General features: G+C 37.3%; 1 protein-coding gene across 3 annotated transcripts in view; it reads right to left on the bottom strand.

Annotated features, from left to right (window-relative positions):
• NYAP2 (neuronal tyrosine-phosphorylated phosphoinositide-3-kinase adaptor 2) overlaps positions 1–24471 on the bottom strand; it is a 127609-nt gene that overhangs the window by 16402 nt on the left and 86736 nt on the right. For 2 of the 3 annotated variants that reach the window (XM_063442514.1, XM_063442515.1), the window contains exons 5-7: positions 4563–4775; positions 2328–2431; positions 498–518 (exon numbers count right to left, since the gene is read on the bottom strand). In XM_063442514.1, coding sequence (XP_063298584.1) covers positions 498–518; positions 2328–2431; positions 4563–4775 — 338 coding nt within the window. The remainder of the gene's footprint in view (positions 1–497; positions 519–2327; positions 2432–4562; positions 4776–24471) is intronic. The other variant, XM_063442516.1, reaches the window with a different exon arrangement.

Raw genomic sequence — 24471 nt, 5'->3', positions numbered from 1 at the left:
ACTCCGATTCCCACCCATTGACCCATTTCAATTATAGCATATCAGGGTGAACACTTCTCATTTTGCCAACATAAATTTATGGGAACTTAAGTCGGTGTATATATGTGTATATTGTGGACCAGGATATATAAATACAAATATTTTCCCTGTGATTTTCAGTACCAGTGAACAGTCTCTAATCTCTAAAAGAACCTTGTTTGAGTAGGATAATTATCTGGCGTCATTGACAAGGCTGATAGCATTTGAGCATCAACGTAAAGAAAGAGTCCACATTGCCTTCTCTGTGACATACCATTTACTAATGTGATACAAACAAGGTGTATTGTTTTTTTTTCAAGGAAAATTTATGTTTTAAAGCAAAGTAATTCATAATATTTATCATAACATACAGTAAAAAATATAAAAAATATATAAAAGGCTGATACGTAGCAGCTAATTAAGAAGGACATCTTTGTCACCTGTAAGAATCTAATCATTCTTTGAAAATACAATATTACCTTCTTTTGGAAATTCCATGCCTCGTAGAAAAATAATAAGAAAAAAAAAGTCAATATTGAAATCTCTTGAACCTGTCATGTATTACAAGGATTAGCAACAGTCACAGTGAGTACAAAGTGTACATGTACATATTTTGTTACTAACAATTTTATAATTTTTTTCAGATGGCAATTCATTGATAAGATCTACTTATGGCTGTATGTCTCTTTAACCGCAAAAGGACCAAACTTCTGGAATAAAAGGGAATCATGACATGTCACACATGTCATGTGTCCTTAAGGGGTTAAATTGTCATTTGATGAGCAGTACTTACAGCTTTTGTATGGATGACAAATTCTACCTTTTCTGCAGAATAATATTTGCACAACATATTTATAGTCAGAAGGTATCATGGTTCAACACGTTTAAAGCAAACAGGATGTTGAAAATATATGTAATGAGTACATCATTTCCTATAGTAAATGCACTGTAAAATATTTATTTTATAGGTAATGCACTTTAAATATTGTGTGTATAACCTGGTAAGCAGAAACCTGTTGACATTACCAAATATAAAATATGACAATTCTTCTTTATACGTGAATATTATCTATATAATACATATTGTGCCCAAATGTCAAAAGTCCCTTGAACTCTTACCTGTGTTTTTGAGCCTTTTTTTAACTGAAATACTTAATTAGTTGTTTAATTAACATAACACACTAACAAACTGTGGACTTTCTGGTGTGTTTCTGATGTGTGAAACTGTACATATAATGAAGAACAACAAACATTTAATGAAAAGATTTTACCAGACTCTAACTGCTGCAGTTAGCTTGGTAAAGCATAGCAGACAAACAACCCATGCACTGAAAGGAATAAGATATCAGCACAACACAAGTGTGGTCCAATATTTTGATGCTGTCTTTATTTGATATTTGTTTCTCAAGATGATAATATAGATATGGATTTTCATGCACGAACACTTACATGTCATGTTTAGAGATTTGGCAATATAATGGATTGTGATAAGGTTCTTTTATTGCTAGTGGGGTCTACAAAGCAGAGTAAAGCTCGATAGGTCTCTCTTGCAGAGAAAAGGGGTAATGGCAATGAGCCTTACATATCAAGGTAACAGTGGCTATTCTATATGTTTTAAAACCACAAAGGTCAACAGAATAGCTTAGTTTAATTAATTAATTAAGAAAAATTAACCTTGCTTCAGTTTTGCCTTGGTAAATAACCCCCCAACATGAATGACTTGGTTACAATATAATCCAGAAATAATATTGTTTATTTTGACGCCCAAGGGCAGAAAAGTGTTTAGCTGCCGTTTTAATGAGACTGATGATTGTGTAGGCATTTTGTACAGACAGTGACACTGTATTACAATCATGCACCAAGACCAAAAACAAATTTAGAACCATCACACATATTACAGTATAATACGGAGAATTGTAAAATGTATGTACAAATCATTAACAACAATGTGTCAGATGTTGCAGACAAGACAGAAACAAAGTTGTGGAATTTATCAAATGCTGATAAATTTGTTGTAAAACAGTAAAAATAAGTCCACAAAAAAATTAATTAAAATTTAAAAAAGTACAATCCTTGAATGTTAACAATCAGATTACAGAATGAATCGAAATTTGAGTCAATGCAGCTTTGAGAACCAAAGCTTCTCTTTGAACGAAGAAAGATGACTTTGTTTGCTGATGGTAGACACAAACTGAACTAAACGAAGACAAACACACAGAGTTGACGGCAACAGATGACAGACAGAGAGGTGGAAAGTATTTGGCATGTTGCATCATAAGACGTCATTCACTACTGGGTAACGTTGGTACCTGGCTCTGTGGTTGCTGGCTGGCTTGCCTGAGGGGAGTAACTGAAGGAGGAGGCACACCTGAAGTGGAAGCAGATCGACCTAATTTGCAGCTTATTTTCATTTCTGTGGAAGAAACAGATTGCAGATGCTTAGAAAGAATATTATTATAAATTATTATAATAATAATAATTATTGCCATTTATATAGCGCCAACATATTCTGTAGCGCTCTACAATATTAGAATTCACATGACAAACTGACAATATACGCATAGTCATAAATATCACATATTATTTCACAATTTTTATATAAGCAGATTACAGCAAAATGTGCAGAAGTCATGACAGATCAACAGATAGTTGTTCAAGAGTTGTCCTAAAAGCTCTGATAGCAAAGTATGTTAGAATCCAACCCTCACATTGCATTGACTAGCAGAATATTCTATTACTACACAAGCATCATGCAGATGCATTTATTTGTCCATGCACCAGTGACTTCCACTTGAATTATGAGAAGCCATTTATGTGTATACTTAGCAAGTATACACAGCATACATGATACATGAGCAGTATATTTGCAATGGCTTTCCATAAAGTTAAGTAGGAGAAACACTGAACATGCCCAGTTTTCTCCCATTTAATGTTATTAGCAAAACGGGCATGAACTTAATGATGCTAGACATCACAAAAACAGCATTGTAGCTTGATAAAAAGCTGCATACTGTCATGAGGGCATTTATCATTGATAAAGGGACAGTTGTCCCGAAATGTCTGTACTTTGAATGCTCCTTGAATAAATTTGGTCTGCACTAGTGGGCTTCTATAACTAAGCTGCGCTTTATGGATGAATACTTTGGATTACATACAGTCATGGGGGGGAAAGTACACTGTCTTTGAATTCTATAGTTTAACATATCAGGACATACCGTAATAACAATCATCTATTTCTTAGCAAGTCTTAAAATTAGGTAAATGCAACCTCAGATGAACAACAACACATGACATATTATACCGTGGTATGATGTATTTAACAAAAATAAAGGCAAAATGAAGAAGCCATGTGTGAATTGATTGAAGATGGTTGTTATTGTGTCCTAATATGTTAAGCCATAGAATTCAAAGATGGTGTACTTTATTTTTCTTATGACTGTATTACAGTCAATAAAAAGTATGTTTTTTTTCCTCTTTTGTTTGCTTTGTCTTTTAAACTTCCTGCAGATTAATTTTGTGCATAACGACAATGTTCTCAAGTCAGTTCTCTGGCCACCAGTCCCTAACCAGACTGAACAGTTACAACATTTCTCCTGTTCAACTACTGTGGCCAAGATACACTTTTGTGGAGTTTTTCTGGAGTCGGCAGAAGAAACACACCAGAGGATGTTCCATAAGTCTGCAGCATGGTCATGCTCGCTAATTATTTTAAAGGAGATGGTCAGAGGGGGAGTAACTTCCCCAAGTGCAGTAGTGCACAATTTAGACATTGATTAATAAAAGATATATAAAAAAAGCAAATCAATAAATGTTTGTAGCTAATGACAAGGCCTGTAGCTACCCATTTTACTAAGATTAAATAATAGGCTTTGTGACTGTCTCACAATAAGCAATGTCTACAGAATTTGGAATTTTCTTTCTAGTCATCCAAGCAGACTTAAAAGAGTATCAAAGTTGACTGTATTATGGAGATGATTGTTTAACAAAATAATTGGCGATTGGTGAGGCAATGTTGAGATTATAACAATTGGAGAGGACAATCTGGGTAAGTTACAGTTTGCAGGGGTTCTGAAAATGCAAAGAAAGATTTGATGGAAAATATAAGTGTAATAACAATGTGTAATTTGGCAGCTTGCTATGGAAAGATTAGTGAAGAATAAATATATATTTACGGCTTAGAGCACATATCCCTTTGGATAAAGGAAGAGGACAGACAAAAGAAAATAATATGTTATTTAAATAACTTCAAAATGTATATTGACTTGTCTTAGAATCAGGAATTGTTTTGTTCTAAACATACCTGTATAGTTAATTTTTTTTCTGCTTGGATAGTTATAATTTTTGCTCCACTAACATGGTTGCTAGTCACTAACTAATTGATATGAAGCTCCACTAAAAAACAGATCCTGTCCTTATTATAAGACCAATCATTTTGTGATAAAAATTGCATTTTAATTGTTCCTTGTGTGTGAAAGATTGCATGTCATTGAGAATACATAATGTTTAAAAGTATATGTATTGCTTAAATAGATATTGTTTTGTACCTGAGCTGTTATTTCCTGCAAGCATTGTTGGACTGACAGATGATCTTCCTAGTCTACTGGATACATGTGTCGATCCTGTAGTTCCATCCCATTCCTGAGCTTTTATAGACTCTCTGGAGGACGGTGATGAATGGTGACTAGATCGATCTTTGCTTTCCAACTTTGGTAGGGGTTCTGTACTGTGGCTCCGGACCTTCATTTCTTCGGGTGGTTCTGTAAATGTAAAATGAATGAAAGTATAACTCACTAAATATATATAATTAAGGAATCCATGTTTAAAAGGAATGAGGCAAAAATGTAATTCTTTGTTGAACTAATTTGCATATGTCCACCCAGAATCCTTTACGGTAGTAACATCACTGCAGATTTGTGATTCCTGTGGGTAAAGGTCTTATGGCTTGACTGGTGTGCAGATTTTTGTTTAATATTGTATTAACTAATATATATATATATATATATATATATATATATATATATATATATATATTCTTTATTTTCATATTGGCAAGACATGTGATAATAGTACACTTTGCTACTGCACTATGGTGCACGTAATGAGAATAGGAAGTGCATAAATAGCATCAGGTGTCGCAGCACCCAAACAATGTGCAGTACATAACTCAAGTGTGTACATTTTGTTGGCAACAGGCATTTACACTGTGTATAATGCATAGCTGGATAGTGTAACTTTTGTATCATCTGCGGCTGTCCACCAATAAATCTTAACTGGAAACATAAAAAGCTAACACAAGGGCAAAGCATGAATGTAAGTGGTGATTGTGATAGGTTAGCGGTGCATTCTCAAGCTGAGGTGCTGCTCCCGCTGGCCCATGAGGCCTCATCGTGCCTTAGAACCCCCGCGTCTTTCATGGAGCCGGATGGGCAGTTATACTTAGTGTTGTCCGTCGGAGAAGAAAGGGTTACAGTACTAGTAGAAAAGGACAGTAGAGAGGGAGGAGAGTAAACTGAGGAAAAATAAGTGAGGGATGTCTGTGGCAGAGATCCCCTCCCCCCCCCCAGCCCAGGGCGCAATGTCGTGTGCACAAGATTTATGGGGGGGGGGGGGCAAAGATCTCCTGGGGCACCCATCCAAATGTTTTTTTACCGTGTGGGAGAATCTGGGCTCCGCATGCCCACACAACCCTCAACTCAGTCGCTTATGTCACTTTGTAACCAGGGCTCCCAAACTTTTTGAACTTCTTTAGAGACCCTCGGGTGATAGTCAATTTGTCCACGAGGCAAGTATCTGTTTTTTGTATAACTAAGGATATGGAGGAAGCATCTTGTTTGAGTCAATTCTGTACTAGGGCAAGCCTGGCAGCTAACGTCAGTTTATGCAGTTGTCGTTGATCAGGTCTCGACCCAAGGGTCTATCTCAATGTTGCATTGAAAAATCTGTGCTATTTGGCCTTATATATATATATATATATATATATATATATATATATATTTTTTTTTTTTTTTTTTTTTTTTTTATATGTGTAAATCGACAAAGAAAAACAATTTGAACATTAATTATAAAATTTTGGACATTGTACTTGAACAGGAAAATTTTAGTTCCCTAAAAAAAATGTTCCACTGACACATTGCTTTGGCATTTTTTAAACATTGCTCCATGCATATGTTGTGTACACAAGTGCCCTACTGTTGATCCATGCCTGATGCACAATAGAATGCTGGTCATACTTTAGGGCAGTCTAGCAACAGAATGCCAGCTAGGTGCCCTCTGCATTGGTGACTATGTTACCACAGATATGTATTTTAGAATCTAGTTCTCAAGCGTCGTTGCTAAAATATTTAAGTCGTATTCATTTATATCACCTCTGGTAAATAAATATGAGTAAAAGGTTATATTAAAAAAAAAAAAGGTAATAAAGAAAGAAAACCTAGACCTTTCTTTTTATCATTAAGTACACTCCGTAGCAGTATCTTCCTGATAATCAATTTATTATTAGACTTGTGTACCATTTTTGCAAGGACAGAAAATGTTTTGGGACACCCAAATATTAGCTATATGCCAGTTCATCTTGGCTAAACCCCTTCAGTCACTTACCTGAATCCAGCGCCGATGTCCGTCAGCGCTGGGTCAGGCTCTGCCCATGCTCCTCAATTATTCAATGCTTTCCTATGGGGAAAAATCTGATGCTGGATGTCCTCATGCAGAGATTGAGGACTTCCGGTGTTGGATAAGAGACCAAAGGTCCATTTCAATTCAGGAAGTCCCTCTAGTGGCTGTCACATATATAAGGCCTCATAGCACAGATTTTTCAATGCAACATTGAGATAGATCCTGGGGTCTTTTTACTATCTAGACCTAGGGATGACTGGACGAGACCTGAGCAACGACTACTGCATAAACTGACGTTAGCTGCCAGGCATGCCCTAGTAGACAGCCACTAGAGGAGGAGTTAACCCTCACAGAAACTGCAATAATTACCACTGTAAGGTTAAGGGACATGGGACATTGCACCCAGACCACTTCAATGAGCTGTGACAGTGTCCCTTTACGTGGAAACGGAAAAGAGGTAACGTTATGGAATCATAATCCAACAATGACTGATTAATCAGTAGTAAAACCACAGAGAGCTATTTTTTGATGGGAAGTTACATTTCAGAACAAGAAGATAGCATTTTAACTGTGTCACATCCACTTCGAACTACTTAAATACAGCATTATATAACAGAAATACATACTGGATGATATGTGCTATGAAACAGGGCAAATCAGTACAGACAGGCTCTCCAACTATGATGTTTCCCACAATAAATCACAGAAGAATATCTATCATTCACATTGCTGCAGTGTTGTTGTTTAGCCCAGTTTTAGTAACTTCAACACTAAAATGTTGCTTTGTCCTCAATAATTCTTCCTGCACAAGGACGACGTATGAAATAAGCTATTAATGAGCAAGGCACCGGGAGTAAAATGTTAATGCATGTACAGTATAAAACAAAAGGATAATCTAGCGAGAGTATAGAAGCTGTTAATGCTGTCCTTTCCCCTTCCTAGTTTGCTGTGATTGCCTGGATCCAATGTTGTTTAAGGTACCAGATGATGCTGTAGACTGTTAACTGCTGCCGGGATCATTTGAGGTTGCCTGGCTCCCTGCCAACATGCTGGTTCAGTTTTTACATCAGGATTCTTTCTTCCTAAATGAAATGCCCTTACCGCAGACAGCCTCTTGAGGCGTGTGGGGACAAAGATACAAGCAAGCCCTTCAATTCATTTGACCCTCGGCTACTGCAACTATTTTGAAGGCTAACTAGTCAAGGAAGGAGACGTGTCAGACCAGTTTTACTTGTCCATTATGGCTTTGCTTTGGTAGTAAAAGTACTTAGCAAGTAAATGGAATGGTATGTTACAGAAGGACCTTGCCAATTATAGAACACACTCAGGACAAAACATATAAGATGTGTTCATTAAAGTCTGCAATTCTATCAGCGTTCTAAATTGTTTCTCATTTACTCACTGAATTCCATCCACTCAATAAAGGTAACATTAGTAGCAGGCTTTTGGTATAATACAATAAAGGAATAAAATAATAAGAACGAGCAATTGGTTTGTTGGTATGTAAAAACAGGGTGAATGAGAAAAATACAAAATATTTTTTTACAGAATTACTCACCAATTAACCTAGAAATTAAAGTGTATTTCAAAATAAACATCAAAATAGCGAAAAGTCAGCTATGCTTGTAGTTTGGCTACGTAAGCCTAAAATGTGCAATTCATTTTGAATTCACTTTGAATGCTTACTTTAGCGAATAACCCTGTTAATATGTTCTTAATAAATGATTGACAAATCTATTTTTGATATTCTACTGTAAGCATTAAATGGATAGTATAAGTGCCAGGAATTCAAAGCTGTATTCCTGGCTCTATAGACCCTCTAGCCTCCCCCCTGCGTTGCACATGCCCTACCCCAGTGAATAAAGGGTTAACAACCCTTTATTTACTCACCAGATTCCAGCGTCGATGTCCCTTGGCGCTGGGTTGATCTTCAACCCTTCCGACATCCTGCGACTAGCGGGCGCTAATGCGCAGGAGCAGCAAATGCTGCGTGTGCCTTAAAACCTCCCAATAGGAAAGCCTTGAATCAATGCTTTCCAATGGGGAAAAAATCTGATGCTGGATGTCCTCAGGCAGAGCGTGAAGACGTCCAGCGTCAGATACCAGACCAGGATGCAGGAAGCTCCTACAATGGCTGTCTGGGAGACAGCCACTGGAGGCAGAATTAGTACTGCAATGAACTGTGGAACTGCACTGTTTAACATTGCAGCACTAAGGGCAAAAGGGGCACTGTACCCAGACCACTTGAATTAGCTGAATTGGTCTGGGTACCAATAGTGTCCCTTTAAACTCACCCCTGTCATTGATTCCATAGTATAGAACAGTATCAGTATATTAAGACAGAATTATAACAAAAATATTACCCCCTCCACACTACTGTATTAAATAGTAAGGAATTGATATTAAACATTGTATTTTCTCTTCTGCTCCTTACTGCTTTACTGCTATATTGTTTCACTGTGTTAATTTCATCGGTTGAAAATACAGCATTTCCATGAAAATTGAGTAGAATGTACTCGTCATTTCTGATTAAAGGGAAATAATATTCTAACTTGAATAATAATGCTGAAAGAATTCATTATATTATATTTACTGCAGTACTGCTTGCTAAGAGCCGCATCTCTTGGCTGCAATTCACAGTGACAAAGGGTTTATATTGACCTTCAGCATTGCATATCATTAGTAAAATCTATTTAGAGCATGCATCAGCTCACACAGCACAATGAATGCTCTCATACTGCAACAAGGATATAAATTACAGTCACTTCTGAGCAGACTCATACAAAAATCAGGCTCATGATTTGTAACATTTCATTTGTGTCAAGCTGAACTGGCTTCCATTAATTATAGGTGGATTCATTTTGACATAATGCATATGTGAATAATTTACAGTAGGATGTAGAGGACGTTAACTAGTTACCAAGGTTTCAATATAAAAATTAACTATTTCATCTCTTCTTAACTTGCTCTTGAAGAAATTATGTGAGATGCCTTTTTCAGTTGTTCCAAACATTAACCCCTTAAAGAGACGCTCTATGGCTGAAGGCATGTTTGTAATGCATATACTATGCAAAAAAATGCACTTGCTAAAATTTGCACAAATATTTTCTAAGCCCTAAAAACTTACCATTCTCCACCTGAAGAACTAGTTTCTGTAGTGCCTCCTCTTTGCCCAGCACTTTCATCTTTCTTAGTGTTGCTTTCCGTTAAATGCTTGACATAGTAAATTACTGACCACCGGTTAAAAGCTGTGTGGTTTTTATTAACATCCAGGGATTTTATATAAAAGATATTCCTACTTTAGGGCTGCATTATTAGAAGTGCCATTTCTTAAAGTGGCACTGTTCCCGTCTGAGGGCTTTGTCGAATTCGCAAAGACCCACGTTGATCCCACAATCCCTCGGCACTGGGTCGCGCTCTGCATCCTCCGATGTCAGCTGATGGGAGGCCTAATACGCATGCGTGGCGAGCACCTTGTATGAATTAGGTCTTCATTATAGGAAAGCATTGCCTCAATGCTGTAGTTTTCCTTGACACTGGATGTCCTCATGCAAAATGCAAGGACGTTAAGCATTGTCAAACTCTGTGAAATTCCAGGAACCGCCTCTAGTGGCTGTCTGGGAGAATGCCAATAGAGACAGTCTTAGTACTGCAATGTAAACATTGTAGTTTCTCTAAACTATCTAATGCACCCAGAACACTAAACTGACTAAACTGACACTGCACCCAGACCACTTCAATGAGATAAAATGGTCTTGGTGCCTAAAGTGCCCCTTTAAAGCATTTGTCTGGATAAAATGCCTTAATGACTAACAAATATATTCAGAAATTCTTAAGCAACCAAATTGTCCAATAATACATGGAAAGGAGCATGGTTTTCGAAAATCGATTTGTTCGAGATATTTTCAAGGCGTTCTATTTAGACAAATGTCTTAAAACTTATTTTTGTACATGTCTAATGAAACTAGTAGTATTAAATATTAAGTATTATTTTTATCATATTTGTTCTACAGATATATATATATATATATATATATATATATTTTTTTTTTTTTTTTAATTCCTCAACGAACAGGACCAATGTTTTTTTCTTTATCAGAGTGTGAGATAGATAAATTCATTGAGAACGAGATAGCTTGTTTGTGTACCTCACCCAGCTATGGGCAGCCTGTCCAAGATGTCTGGGGTTAACATTCTGTGTGTTTAGTTAGTGCTGCATGCGTTGGTTCTTTACATCCACTTTTGGCATGGAATGCCCTGTTTATTTAGTCTTTCTGTTCTGCACAACTGCAGACTCTGCTCATGCTAGATAAAGAATTCAAATGGTGCACAGTCATTAACAGTCAAATGGTTGTGGCATGGAATGACACTGGTGCTTAAGGGGTTAAAGAGGGAAAAAATGGAATGCGGTCTAATCAGACTGTCCAATTGCTACAAGAGTGCAGAGTTTGACCTTCAGGCCTATTTACCTGCTAACACAAATCTTCCTTCCATGGCACATTCTTTAAATTAGCCCTCTAATTTGCACAAAAGGTTTAAGATCCAATTACCTACACTGCTCAGCAACAACTGTATTTAGGCTGTGTAGTTAGAACATTGAGAAAGCTTTATTAAACATGTCCAGTGAAACATTAAATTACAACTTCTCTGCTTTACTGGAAGAGTACCCTTTTGTAAAATTAATTGTCCTGTTCATTTGGTAAACGCACTCAGCCTTAAAGAGACTAATTCACCATACTATTAATTATATTTTACTGAGTGCCCTAACAGGAGATTTTTTATATAAACATAAACACATGAATATGCTATGCATATGAGCTCTGATTTAGTTAAAGCTATAGTAGCAATTTACTGCACGTTCAATAATTTACAGAATAATAGGTACAAAATTAACGGTCTTTAAAAAAACAAAATTTTACTACATAAACGTAAAGAGACTTAGACCACTTAATTTTTCTCAAAAATGCCTTCACTGAAAGACAGACAGCAGCCAGCGACCTCGCACTAAAATAGATTGAGATATTGAATATATTTTACATCTGCGGTAAGCATATTAGACTTTTCCTTTGGTAAATTTCAATGCTCCCCACCCCCCAAATAATTATTCTAGCTAAATTTGGTGAGGAAATAAAAGATTACAGAATCTGATGAACAAAACAGGCATGAAACCAGGCCAACCTGCGACCTGCAAAATAAAAAATAAAAAAATCTATATGTATATATTTATATATATATTTATTAAATACATACTGCATAAATATATACAGATGTATTTACTGCTTCTCTTTTTTTCCCCATTTGTCACTTTCATCGTCTTTTTTTCCCATCAATCCTCTCTTTTTTTTTTGGCACAGCAGGCAAAATTCAGAATATTGACACAGCCACACTGCCAAACATATTGACCGTTACATGGTCCAGGTGATCAGTAATTTTGCTCCATTTCAACTAGGATTTAGCAAATTCGTCCGAACACCAGATTAGCCCAAATTCAAATTTACGATCAGTCCAAAATGCGTCTCCAAGTCAATTTATTCTCATTTTGAGTGTACCTATTTGTTTTTTTTATTGCAGCATATCTTTTTGCATGGTGCTGGTCAATAATGAGAGGGAATTAATTGAAGGACCACTAAAGGCACCTAGGCCACTTCAGCTCAATGAAGTGGTCTGGATGCCAGGTCCTCCAGGTTTTAACCCTGCAGCTGTAAACATAGCGGTTTCAGAGAAACTGCTATGTTTACACTAGGGTTAATCCAGCCTCTAGTGGCTGTTTCACTGACAGCCGCTTTAGGCGCTTCTCACTGTGAAAATCACAGTGAGACGATGCTGACGTCCATAGGAAAGCATTAAGAAATGCTTTACTATGGACTGTTTGAATGTGCGCGCGGCGCTGACGTCGGGATGAGGAGGAGAGTTCCACAGCACCGAGGGAGCCCGATGCTGGAGAAAGGTTAGTGTTTAACCCCTTAAGGACACATGACATGTGTGACATGTCATGATTCCCTTTTATTCCAGAAGTTTGGTCCTTAAGGGGTTAACCCCTTCAGCCCCCTTGAGGAAGTGGGACCCTGAGGGTGGGGGTTACCTAAAGACCCTATAGTGCCAGGAAAACTAGTTTGTTTTCCCGGCACTATAGTGGTCCTTTAAATGATCATAAATCATCTATTTTTTTGGGCGCATAGGCAGAATTCAGAATCATGAATTATGATTTAAAACGAACATGCTTGCCCATAGCATGTGTTGGTTTGTTCATGCTTCAGCTACCTTTCGGCTCGGAATTTGCAAATTCAAAAGATCACACGATTGGCCCAAATTCTGATGAATTGCTGTTCATAATGAAAAAAATATACAAGTCTAAAGCATAAACACCAGTTGTCATCCAATTCTGTTCTACGATTGGGCTGCAGTGAAAAATCTGTCTCAGTGCAAAAATACCAAGTAACTATTTCTTTCATTATTTCAATTTGTGTACTGCACAATGTGTTTTATAAGCATTTTGCACTGGGGGACACATGCATTTCAAACTAACTGGATCAAGTGAAAGTTGCATTCCAGGACAGCAGCTACTATTTGCAACTACCACCATTACTTCAGTGTCTCTTCCAATACTGATGCCATCATAGGAGTTGGGAAGACAGAGACAGTGTGCTTCTCTCCCTAGAACCTATCTCATAATATTACTAATGAAAGCTGGGTTGACTGATGGACAGCAGCTTAGTGTAGCTCCCACTAAGCTATTATAATCCTGGTGGGATAATTAATATAATGATATTATTATCTGAACATTACAAAAGTTATAGTTTCATTATTTTTAGTCTGTTCAACTTGGGTTTCATTATTTTTAGTCTGTTCAACTTGGAAACACTTAAACTTGTAGAAGATGTGTGCGATGAGGGCAGGAGAAGCTTTCTCAAAACTTGAGGTCTTAAGAAAAGTCAGTGTATGGAAACCTGAATGTTGACATTGGTTTGAATATGCAAAACCATTGGTTTGAATATGCAACATATATTACTAAAACGTCCAGTGAGTGCTTTCCTTATAGATTGTATATGAAATGGCCAAATTAGCAACCGTGGCATATGTTTATTGGAATATTCAAGGGCCAGACACCTTGGAACTATTTATATATTTCAGCAAAAAAGATTAACGCTTCTACCTCATGGTCTTTATCAAGATCTTGATAAAGACCGTATAGGTCGAAATGTTAATCTTTTTTGCTGAACTTTAATACACTTATTAGCATTATGGAATTCAGTGAGTGCTCTCATTTTTGAATTGGTATATGATATTATACAGTTGCAAGAAAAAGTATGTGAACCCTTTGGAATGATATTTGTGCAGGATTTCTGCACAAATTGGTCATAAAATGTGATCTGATCATCATCTAAGTCACAACAATAGACAATCACAGTCTGCTTAAACTAATAACACATAAAGAATGAAATGTTGGCATGTTTTTATGGAACACACCATGTAAACATTCACAGTGCAGTTGGAAAAAGTATGTGAACCCCTAGACTAATGACATCTCCAAGAGCTAATTGGAGTGAGATGTCAGCCAACTGGAGTCCAATCAATGAGATGAGATTCGAGGTGTTGGTTACAGCTGCCCTATAAAAAACACACACCAGTTCTGGGTTTGCTTTTCACAAGAAGCCTTGCCTGATGTGAATGATGCCTCGCACAAAAGAGCTCTCAGAAGACCTCTGATTAAGAATTGTTGACTTGCATAAAGCTGGAAAGGGTTATGAAAGTATCTCCAAAAGCCTTGCTGTTCATCAGTCCACGGTAAGACAAATTGTCTATAAATGGAGAAAGTTCAGCACTGCGCTACTCTCCGTAGGAGTGTCCGTCCTCTAAAGATGACTGCAAGAGCACAGCACAGACTGCTCAATGAGGTGAAGAAGAATCCTAGAGTGTCAGCTAAAGACTTACAAAAGTCACTGGCAAATGCTAACATCCCTGTTAGCGAATCTACAATACGTAAAACACTAAGCAAGAATGGATTTCATGGGGGGATACCACAGAGGAAGCCACTGCTGTCCAAACAAAACATTGCTGCATGTTTACAGTTTGCACAAGTGCACCTGGATGTTCCACAGCAGTACTGGCAAAATATTCTGTGGACAGATGAAACCAAAGTTGAGTTGTTTGGAAGAAACACACAACACTATGTGTGTCGAAAAAGAGGCACAGCACACCAACATCAAAACCTCATCCCAACTGTAAAGTGTGGTGGTGGGGGCATCATGGTTTGGGGCTGCTTTGCTGCGTCAGGGCCTGGATGGATTGCTATCATCATCATCAATGACCCAAAGCATAGAAGTAAATCAACAACAGAATGGCTTAAACAGAAGAAAATACGCCTTCTGAAGAGGCCCAGTCAGAGTCCTGACCTCAACCCGATTGAGATGCTGTGGCATGACCTCAAGAAAGTGATTCACACCAGACATCCCAAGAATATTGCTAAACTGAAACAGTTCTGTAAAGAGGAATGGTCAAGAATTACTCTTGACCGTTGTGCACGTCTGATCTGCAACTACAGGAAACGTTTGGTTGAAGTTATTGCTGCCAAAGGAGATTCAACCAGTTATTAAATCCAAGGGTTCAAATACTTTTTCCACCTGCACTGTGAATGTTTACATGGTGTGTTCCATAAAAACATGGCAACATTTCTTTCTTTGTGTGTTATTAGTTTAAGCAGACTGTGATTGTCTATTGTTGTGACTTAGATGATGATCAGACCACATTTTATGACCAATTTGTGCAGAAATCCATATCATTCCAAAGGGTTCACATACTTTTTCTTGCAACTGTATGTATCATACGTATGCTATCATTTGCATATTCTCACAGATTGTTGTGAATTGTTGACGGATGCTGTACCCTGAGATATAAAATGCATGGGAAGAAGATAAGATTAACACATGTGCTATTGAAGCAGCAGCTCAGGGCTCATGATTTGGAAAAGGCCTAAATCAACCATAATATAAATATTACATTTTTTTATTTTTTTTGTTAAGTATTAAGAAATATGCTGCTGCCACTACACTCGACTTGCTGGGTTTTTATATTGTATCCTAAAGATATTACATTCCCAATACAGCTTGTTCACACTTGACACACATTATTCTCCTTCTCAGTTACAGCAGCTCATTCATGAGTCTTACACATACCCACATTACATCCTTACACAGTGATATGTTTAGAATTCAGTCTGTTCTAATCATATCCATTTCTATATTCTGGCAGGCAGAAATCACCTAGTACCTTTCTCAAATCCACAAATATACTACTCAGTTTCATAATATAATAGCCGCAGAAACAAACTTATTTGGGCTTAAAATAGATTTTAAAAAATAAAAGAATATAAAACAACAAATATAACTCAACTAATGCAATGATTTATTGTGCGATTAAGCATGCAAGTAATATAATAAAACCCACCAATAGATATTTAGCTTTTCTGAACTGCATAGCATTACTTTTGTATCACCTTGGGCCAACATCATTCATCAACTGTATGCAATTTGCTCTTGTAATAATTGCTCTTTAACAACACAATTCTCTACACAATACATCAATATGTATGATAAAAATAGAAGTTGTGTCAGTTGAAGACTAGGGAATAAAGTAACATCTTAAATAAACACTGAAATCAAATGTTCATTACCCAACATCTGTAACGTGCACCTGTCAAGTGTCATGCCTCATTAGCTAGCAAAATATTCTAATTTTATATATTGTGTAACCCGCATAGGTTCAATAGTTTAATTTCCTGGGTTGATTGCAAATTATATAGTGCGTACTACTCAGGTCAAACACTTATCAAACAAAAAAAGTCCGTATTTAAACAAACTCATGGTACAATGAAAAAGGTGTAGATTTCAACAACATAGCAAAATATAACCACTCTTTGTAGAACCCTAGTCCCAATGTGGATTAATGCACCATAGTGACATATTTAAATGAAATACAATGCAGTTTTGTTTAATTACACCTATCATGCAAAACGTAAAACCTAGACTACATTTATTTATTCTTGAGAATTTAAGATTGCATAATAGAGTGTTGAAGAAAATTAACAATACTCTCTCATTGAAGCACCTAGAATGGCTGGAAAATCCCATCCATACCTTATCTATGCATACGAATTAGAAAAATCTGAAAACAAGTATATTTTCGTCTTACATTTTCAGTTATATAATGGGACTAACTCTTGCTTTGAGTGTCTCTATAATTTTTCAACTTCATATTAATAAGAAAGACCCTGGAAGTGGCAGTTGTATGACCTTTAAGGCCCAAGTTATGGACTACTAATTTAGTGGAATTCAAAGACAGAAATACACTGGATGGGGAGTTATATTTACTGTGCCCACCGCGATGAATTCAATTTCTTGTACTGTGTTGTTTCCTATAGTATATAAAAATACGGCTATTGTTTCAAAATAGCTCAATTCGGATTCTATTGTATTATTCTTCATTGTGCATAGTATAAATATGCCAAACCAACATTCACTGAATCTGAAAATACCAACACTAGTAATAGCAAGCTATTGATGAGAGCAAATATCAAAGCTGCATATCATATAGGGTAGGAGGAAAGGAGAGTGGAGATTAACCCCTTAAGGACACATGACGTCAATATTCCTTCACGGTTCTATTTTATTCCAGAAGTTGTGTCCTTAAGGGGTTTAACAAAACAAGTCTATTATCAGCTATTATAGTAAAAAATGACCCTAAATCTAAAGGAATGGTTGCATGTTCAAGCTAACTGAAGCCAGGACAAAAAGATCACAATGAAACAACTGGACGCTAACTAGTGTGCCTATCTATTGAACAGCTGTCTGAAACGGAAAACGAACATGCAAAAGTTAGATTAAAACCTAGAAAAGATGCAAATCAACTAATGAACTGTAATTTTGAAAGTTAACCACAACGCTTTTTAAATGAAATGAAACCAAATTATGCGAAAGTGAAAAAGTCAGTTGTAAGAAAGATTTATCAAGAAGACAATGGACATGACATAAATAATATGTGTTTGAGTTCAGAGTGACTAGACTACAAATACTATTAAATCAGCATCACTACATGTGTGTATGGGCATAAACTTTACGAGGGACCCAGGAAATAGGCAACTTTGCATGCAAACCTTCCCTATAATAAATATTAATAAATATTTGACTTCAGCTTTTTCATCTGTCCTGAAAGTATTTAAAGCAAAAAAAGACCCGATTGTCATGCAGCACAAACATTCCATCAGGAAAGTGTGTTTCGAACAACAATTTCATTATAGCATCAGACTTACCAGACATCTAGGAAATCTGGTTTAAGCCTGACAGCACACAAATGGTTTAAACCAAAGAAAACTGTTTATATATTCGTAAAAGTCTAGTACTTTCATATTTCATTATCCCCAGCATTTTCTCAGATTTTTTTCATTTTATAGTCTGCGCGTTATCATCAGAAAACTAATAATGGCAAAACGGAGCAGTTGATTGGATCACACTGTAATATCCTGGACTACAATGCACATCTCAGATTACAGTCAGTAGTTTGATATTGATCGGTCACAGTCAAATATAGTAATTTTAGTCTGATGCTACAAATGAATAAAATGAAAAATGGATTGGAAATATAAAAAGGTACCAAACATGCATGCATGCATTCATTAATTTCAATGTTTAATAAAAAGTTTCAAATAGGATTTAATTTAAGGCCATCTCTAATAATATTGCTTTATGGACCCTACAAAGTGATGAGCAACCGAGATTAGTGGCTTAATAAAAGTCAAAGGCCATAATCATAATCAGAGGCCCCAAGGAGTATATAACAGTTCATAAAAAAATAAAAAAATTACTATACCTCCACATTTTTTCTAGCTTTTTGTTTCCTGAGCTATAATAATTAACTTACTGTTCAAATCATCACCACATTAGCAAAGGGGCAAATGGAGCTGAAGCTCTAGATCCATTGATTAAAAAAAAAAAATGAAGATTGCACTCACAGGACTAATTTCGAGTTATCATAACTGCCTTTATTGAAGCAGATTCAGTGTCTCAGCAACAAATTCAAATTTTCAGTCCTAACGTGGACTTTTATCAAGATAAAGTGGACATGTCTGGTAAAGTCCTTAATTTACATGGGCACACCCTGACACACAGATACACACTGACATATACACACACATGCAGATGCACACCCTGACATACAGGTACATGCACACTGACACACACACACATGAACCCTGAGATGCAGATGTACACACGCTGACATGTATACACACACAGATGCACACCCTGACATGCAGTTGCACACACACTGACAAATATAGTACCTCACAGATGCACACCCTGAGACACAGATGTACACACTGATATGTATACCTACACACAAATGCACACCCTGACACACAGATGCACACATACTGAAATGTATAAACATACACAGATGCACACCCTGACACACACACACACACACACACTACATACTTACACAGATACACATGCACATTAATAGACATATACACATAGACACACTGACAGATACAAACAGAGAAACACCTTGACACACACACTCAGACAAACACACTGATACATGCAAACACCCTGACACACAGATACACACACTGACATATTAACACACGCAGACAAACACACACTGCGACACAGATACACAAATACACAATCTGCCATAAACACATAAATGTAACTTTTTATATTTGCAGCCAACCTCCTGTTAACATACCTTTCAGAAGCAAAGGTAAGGGTCTACTGCAGCAACTTTCTCGCTCCCCTTATGCTGCCTGAGCTTCCTGGGCCACCTCCTCCATTCCCACGTGGCACTCAGTAAGGGCTCCTGTTCAGAATTAAAGTGGCCCAATGGAAACCCAGAGCCAGCAGGCCCGGTGCAGGTGCATTGGCTGCACTGATGGTAGTTCCGCCACTGCTCTTCGGTCCTCCTCTCCTCTAAGTCTCCTAAAGTAAAGTGCCAGTGGGCCAGTAAAAGAGACCGTTAATCTCCCCACCAGCCCTTGAAGGTGGCTCTTCATGGACTGACAGGGGAGATCCTCTGATCCTCCCTGTCGCTTTGGCTCTAGGTAATTGTGGTGGCTCTTAGGTCTGCTCTTCGGTCCTCCTCTCCCCTCCGTCTCCTAAAGTAAAGTGCCAGTGGGCCAGTAAAAGAGATCGTTGATCTCCCCTCCAGCCCTGGAATGTGGCTCTTCATGGGCTGAGCGGGGAGATCCTCTGATCATCCCTGTCGCCTTGGCTCAAGGCAAATGTGGCCTACAGCATTTGCCGATGGCCAGTCGGACCTATATATAGTTACAGTTGCAATCAAAATTATTTAACACTGATTGAAAATCTGGTTTGCTGTCAAACTCTACAGACTTTCAACATGTTTTGCATTGTGAAAAGTCCTGCAAATACTACCAACTGTCTCCTCTCCTTCCACATCAGCATCTGTTTTGAGGTACAAAAGCTGGACAAAATGAAAATGTGCCAGGCAGAGGCTGTAATATCAAGGCATCAATGAGGTGGAAACTGATTGGTTACTTTACATTCATCCAGGCTTGCTTTCATAAATATGGAACATTATGTTCTAAGTTTAATAGACTGATTATTTGGGAGCAAATTGGTAATACAATATTGTTAGAAACTGATTTTAAAAATAGAAATCCAGCGCACTCACTTGTCAACTAAACAGCTACTTTGATGCTGACAGATTTGACTAGTTTTATTAAAAACACCTAATCTAGGCAAAAAATAATGGGGGTTTAGTTACACTATATGATCATACATTGCATTAGCCTGCCACAAACGTCAATGTACCCCAAGACAGACTACTTTGCATCATCTGGCACTGGAATTCTGCAACGTGTGAAAGGCAAGATGGATTCATAGAAGTATCAGGAAATCCTAGGAGAGAACTTCATGCCATCTGTGAGGACACTGAAGCTTGAGCATCATTGGACCTTCCAACAGGACAATGATCCCAAGCATACCTCAAATCCCACCAAGGCTTGGTTGCAGAAGAAGTCCTGAAAAAATCTACAGTTGCCATCACAGTCACCTGATTTGAACCTCGTAGAAAATCTTTGGTGGGATTTAAAGAAGGCGGTTGCCGCATGCAAGCCTAAGAATATTACTGAATATTACTGAACTGGAGGCCATTGCTCATGATTCCTCAGTAACGCTTCCAGAAACTGGTATCTGGCTATGCATCTCATTTGCAGCAGGTCATAAAAGCAAAAGTTTGCTCTACTAAGTACTAAAGATGCTTCCCGTAAAGGGGTTGAATAATTTCGAGACTGGAGAAGTCATTATAAGTTGCATTTTTAGTTGAATTTGGGGAAACCACTAAAATAATTTGTTGTGTTGAGCTATTTCAATTGCTTTTGTTTGATTTGTTCATAGCAAACAGCTGAAAGTCTGTACGTTTTGACAATAAACCTGATTTTCAACAGAGGTTGAACAATTATGTTTACAACTGTATATATTTTAAGGCTGATGCAAGTCAGTTTAAAAGACTACAGGTGTTATTACTAAAGTGAAATCTCTCTAGATTTCTATAGTTAATTAAATGTCCCTTACCTCCTTTACCTGTATCACTATGAAATAAAGAAAGTCTCTATTTTGTGTGCTAAAATCAGTTTCTAACCATATTTTATTACCAGTTTGCTCCAAAATAATCAGTCTATTAAACTTAGAACACAATGTTCCATATTTATGAAAGCAAGTCTGGATAAATGTAATGTGATCAATGTATTCTTTATTTTTTTTTATTTTTTTGAAGGCTCCAGATTTACCAGTCAGTTTCTGACTCAGAATTACTTAATTGATGCCTTGATATAACCTCATATATTACAGTCTCTTCCGTGCCTATATGTAATTTTTCAAGTTTTTGTACCTCAAAAGTGATGCAGACATGGAAGGAGAAGAGACAGTTGGTGGCATTTGCAAGACTTTTCACAACGCAAAACATGTAAAGATTTTAAAGAGAGTATTTTATTACTAGTGTTCTAAAAACAGTTATATTGATGGGATGATCATTCACTAGCATCTGCAGATTCTCAATTTAGCTATTGCTCTCTTAAGAGGTCACATTTAAAATTATAAGCATGAACTATCCTATTTGCTTTGAATAATCATAAACCAATAGGCAGTCATTCAATTGGACATATTTTTAAAAATCAAATGTGAATGCCATTATATGATACATGTCAAATACATTCCAGATTTACTGTGGGTGCTGAGACTTACTAAGCTATCACATGTCGTGATATGATGATATAGCTACATGAATCTACCAATGTGCTACATACAAAGCATTTCGAAAAACACTTTTTTTTAGCTTTAGTTTAATAGCCGTTAACAGTCAGTTTACACATCAATGGTTTACTATGAAGTTTGATTTCTCAAATGCTTTTATCTTGACAAACACTTCAACTAAAAGCTTCATGGGAGCCTTGCAAGTCGAAATCCACTTACCAAGTACACAAAATGGCACATGTGCAATTATATTAACTACATGCTGCATGGCGCCAAAAATAAACGCTAATGGAACAAAGCAGGGGTTATGCCGGGGTTCTATGACATTCCAGCTAAATTTGTGTTTCCAACTTAGTCAAGACTGGGAAAAAATATGTTTTTCTTTCCAATCTCAAAAGAAGTCTTTCAACAGAATGGTTGCTCGTGTAAAAAAAAAAAAATAAATAAACTTTTCGACAACTCTTTGACTCTCTATCCTGTGTGCATAGAATGAGTATTAAAATAAATGGCAAATTATGTTTACCTATTGTACCCCACACTTTTGACTTTGGATAAAAGAGTGATAGAGACATTGATCTTTGGATGCCCAGTTTTCTGGTCCTATACAGTTCTGATATTTACTATGAAATTCCACAAAACATGTTAAGACCTTTACTGCTGAATACTGTGGAGGCAGTAGTTAAAGGGAAACTCTAAGCACCAAAACAACTATGCTTAAGTGTATAGATTATGCCACTAAATCCTCATTGATTAATTCTCAGCCATTTAGGAGAAAAATCACTTTGGTTATGCAGCCCTTTCCACACTTACTGTGGGTGTGATTCAAACATCCTCCCTGCATATCTGAAAAAAGGCTACATTGCTTAGCTTCTTTTATTGCACAGTGTGTTTAATGGTTCATGTAGTGGTTCTGATTTCTCTAGCCTGTCCCTGCAGGCTGAGCACTATAAACATTTACATTGTTGCCAAAGAACAACTCTAGAGGCAGTGAATCAGACGTTCAGCATCTCCACACTCTGCATGGAAGAGCTGAATGTTCCCCACAGAGATGCACTGATTCAATCAGGACCAGATTTCTCATAAGACCACTGAGGGCATGACCTCTGGGTGGAAGGCATGAGAGGGGTGGCATGGCCAGTGGAGAGGTCAAATATCTCCCTCAATGGCCACCCTAATCTCACGCTGAGGTGGCCGGGCACTCTGGAGGGGTGTGCACCAATTGGAGTAGATTGGGTGGGGCTGTGACATCCATGTCATAACCCCCATGCAACCACCTTCTCTTCTATGCTTGTAAGGTAGAGGGAGGGGCCAATAAAGCACAGCTTGCACAAAAAGGAGCAGGATTTACAGACCTCCTCTCCCCTACACTTCCCTGTCCAGCAAGGTGCAGGTGCATGGGTCAGTGTGAGTGTGCCTGCATGGGTCAGCTTGTGTTTTTGCATTGCTCAGAGTGTGCATCTCTGCATGGGTCAATGTGAGTGTGCCTGCATGTGTCAGTTTGTGGGTCTGCATGAGTCAGTGTGTGTCTGCATGGGTCACTGTGCATGTGACTGCATGGTCAGTGTGTGTGTGTGTGTGTGTGTGTGTGTGCATTAGTCAGTGTGTGTGTGTCGGCATAGGTCAGTGTGTGTGCGTGTCTGCATGGGTCAGTGTGAGTGCGCCTGCATGGGTCAGTGTCAGTGTCCCAACTCCCATCACTTCATGTGCAGAGGAGGGAGATTTAATAATAGAATAGGGATTCATCAGTGGACCTTGGTCTTTAGGGGTATCACCCCCTAGTTTTTTTTTCCCATTTAAAAAAATCAAATCAATTGGTATGATGTAGATTAACAATGTGCTAATAAAGTAACCCAGATGAGACATGGGCTCATTCATATTTGGTAATCTGAAATTACATAATACATTATGTAGCCATTAACTTCAAAGAAACAACAATGATGCTAATAATGCTGCTGATGATAATTATAATAATAAGAAAAACTAGCAGCTGTAGTAGTGATTACAGACCTAGTGGTATGATAAGAAGAGAAAAACATTCGTGAAAATCATTGAGGTAATATCTTATAAATCTCATATCTCTATGTGTCAATAAAATAATAAACACAGAAAATGTTTTTTTTTTCACATGAGCAAAGGTAGTCCTATAACACAAAGCAATATATTTCCTAGATCATTTATCTAAATAAGATTAATAAAGCTACATACTGCCACTGTTCTGCTTCATCAAGTTATTTTTTCTTGGGAAATTGATTACTACTCATCAAGCAATGTTTTGTAAACAACTATATAGTATATCATATGTGCAACTGGGACTAAAGCTGGTTAAAACAACACTTTGATTAATATAGACCCAAGCAATAAGAAATAATGTACTATACCTGTTTGGATATATAAACAATTGAATGCTCAAGAAACTTGTTAAAATTAGCAATCAGTCATGTGTACGGCTGCTCCTTTGACTTTATGTGACATCTGTAACGTTTTGTAAATGATATCGTCATGTATATCTGCTTTCATTGTTACACCGCTTTGCTCTGGCCCAAGTATCATTTATGTATGATGAATATAAATA

Source organism: Pelobates fuscus, chromosome 2, assembly GCF_036172605.1.
Source record: "Pelobates fuscus isolate aPelFus1 chromosome 2, aPelFus1.pri, whole genome shotgun sequence".
Taxonomy (NCBI): domain Eukaryota; kingdom Metazoa; phylum Chordata; class Amphibia; order Anura; family Pelobatidae; genus Pelobates; species Pelobates fuscus.
Note: the sequence above shows the minus strand (reverse complement) of the source record. Positions and strands in the feature narration are given on the sequence as shown.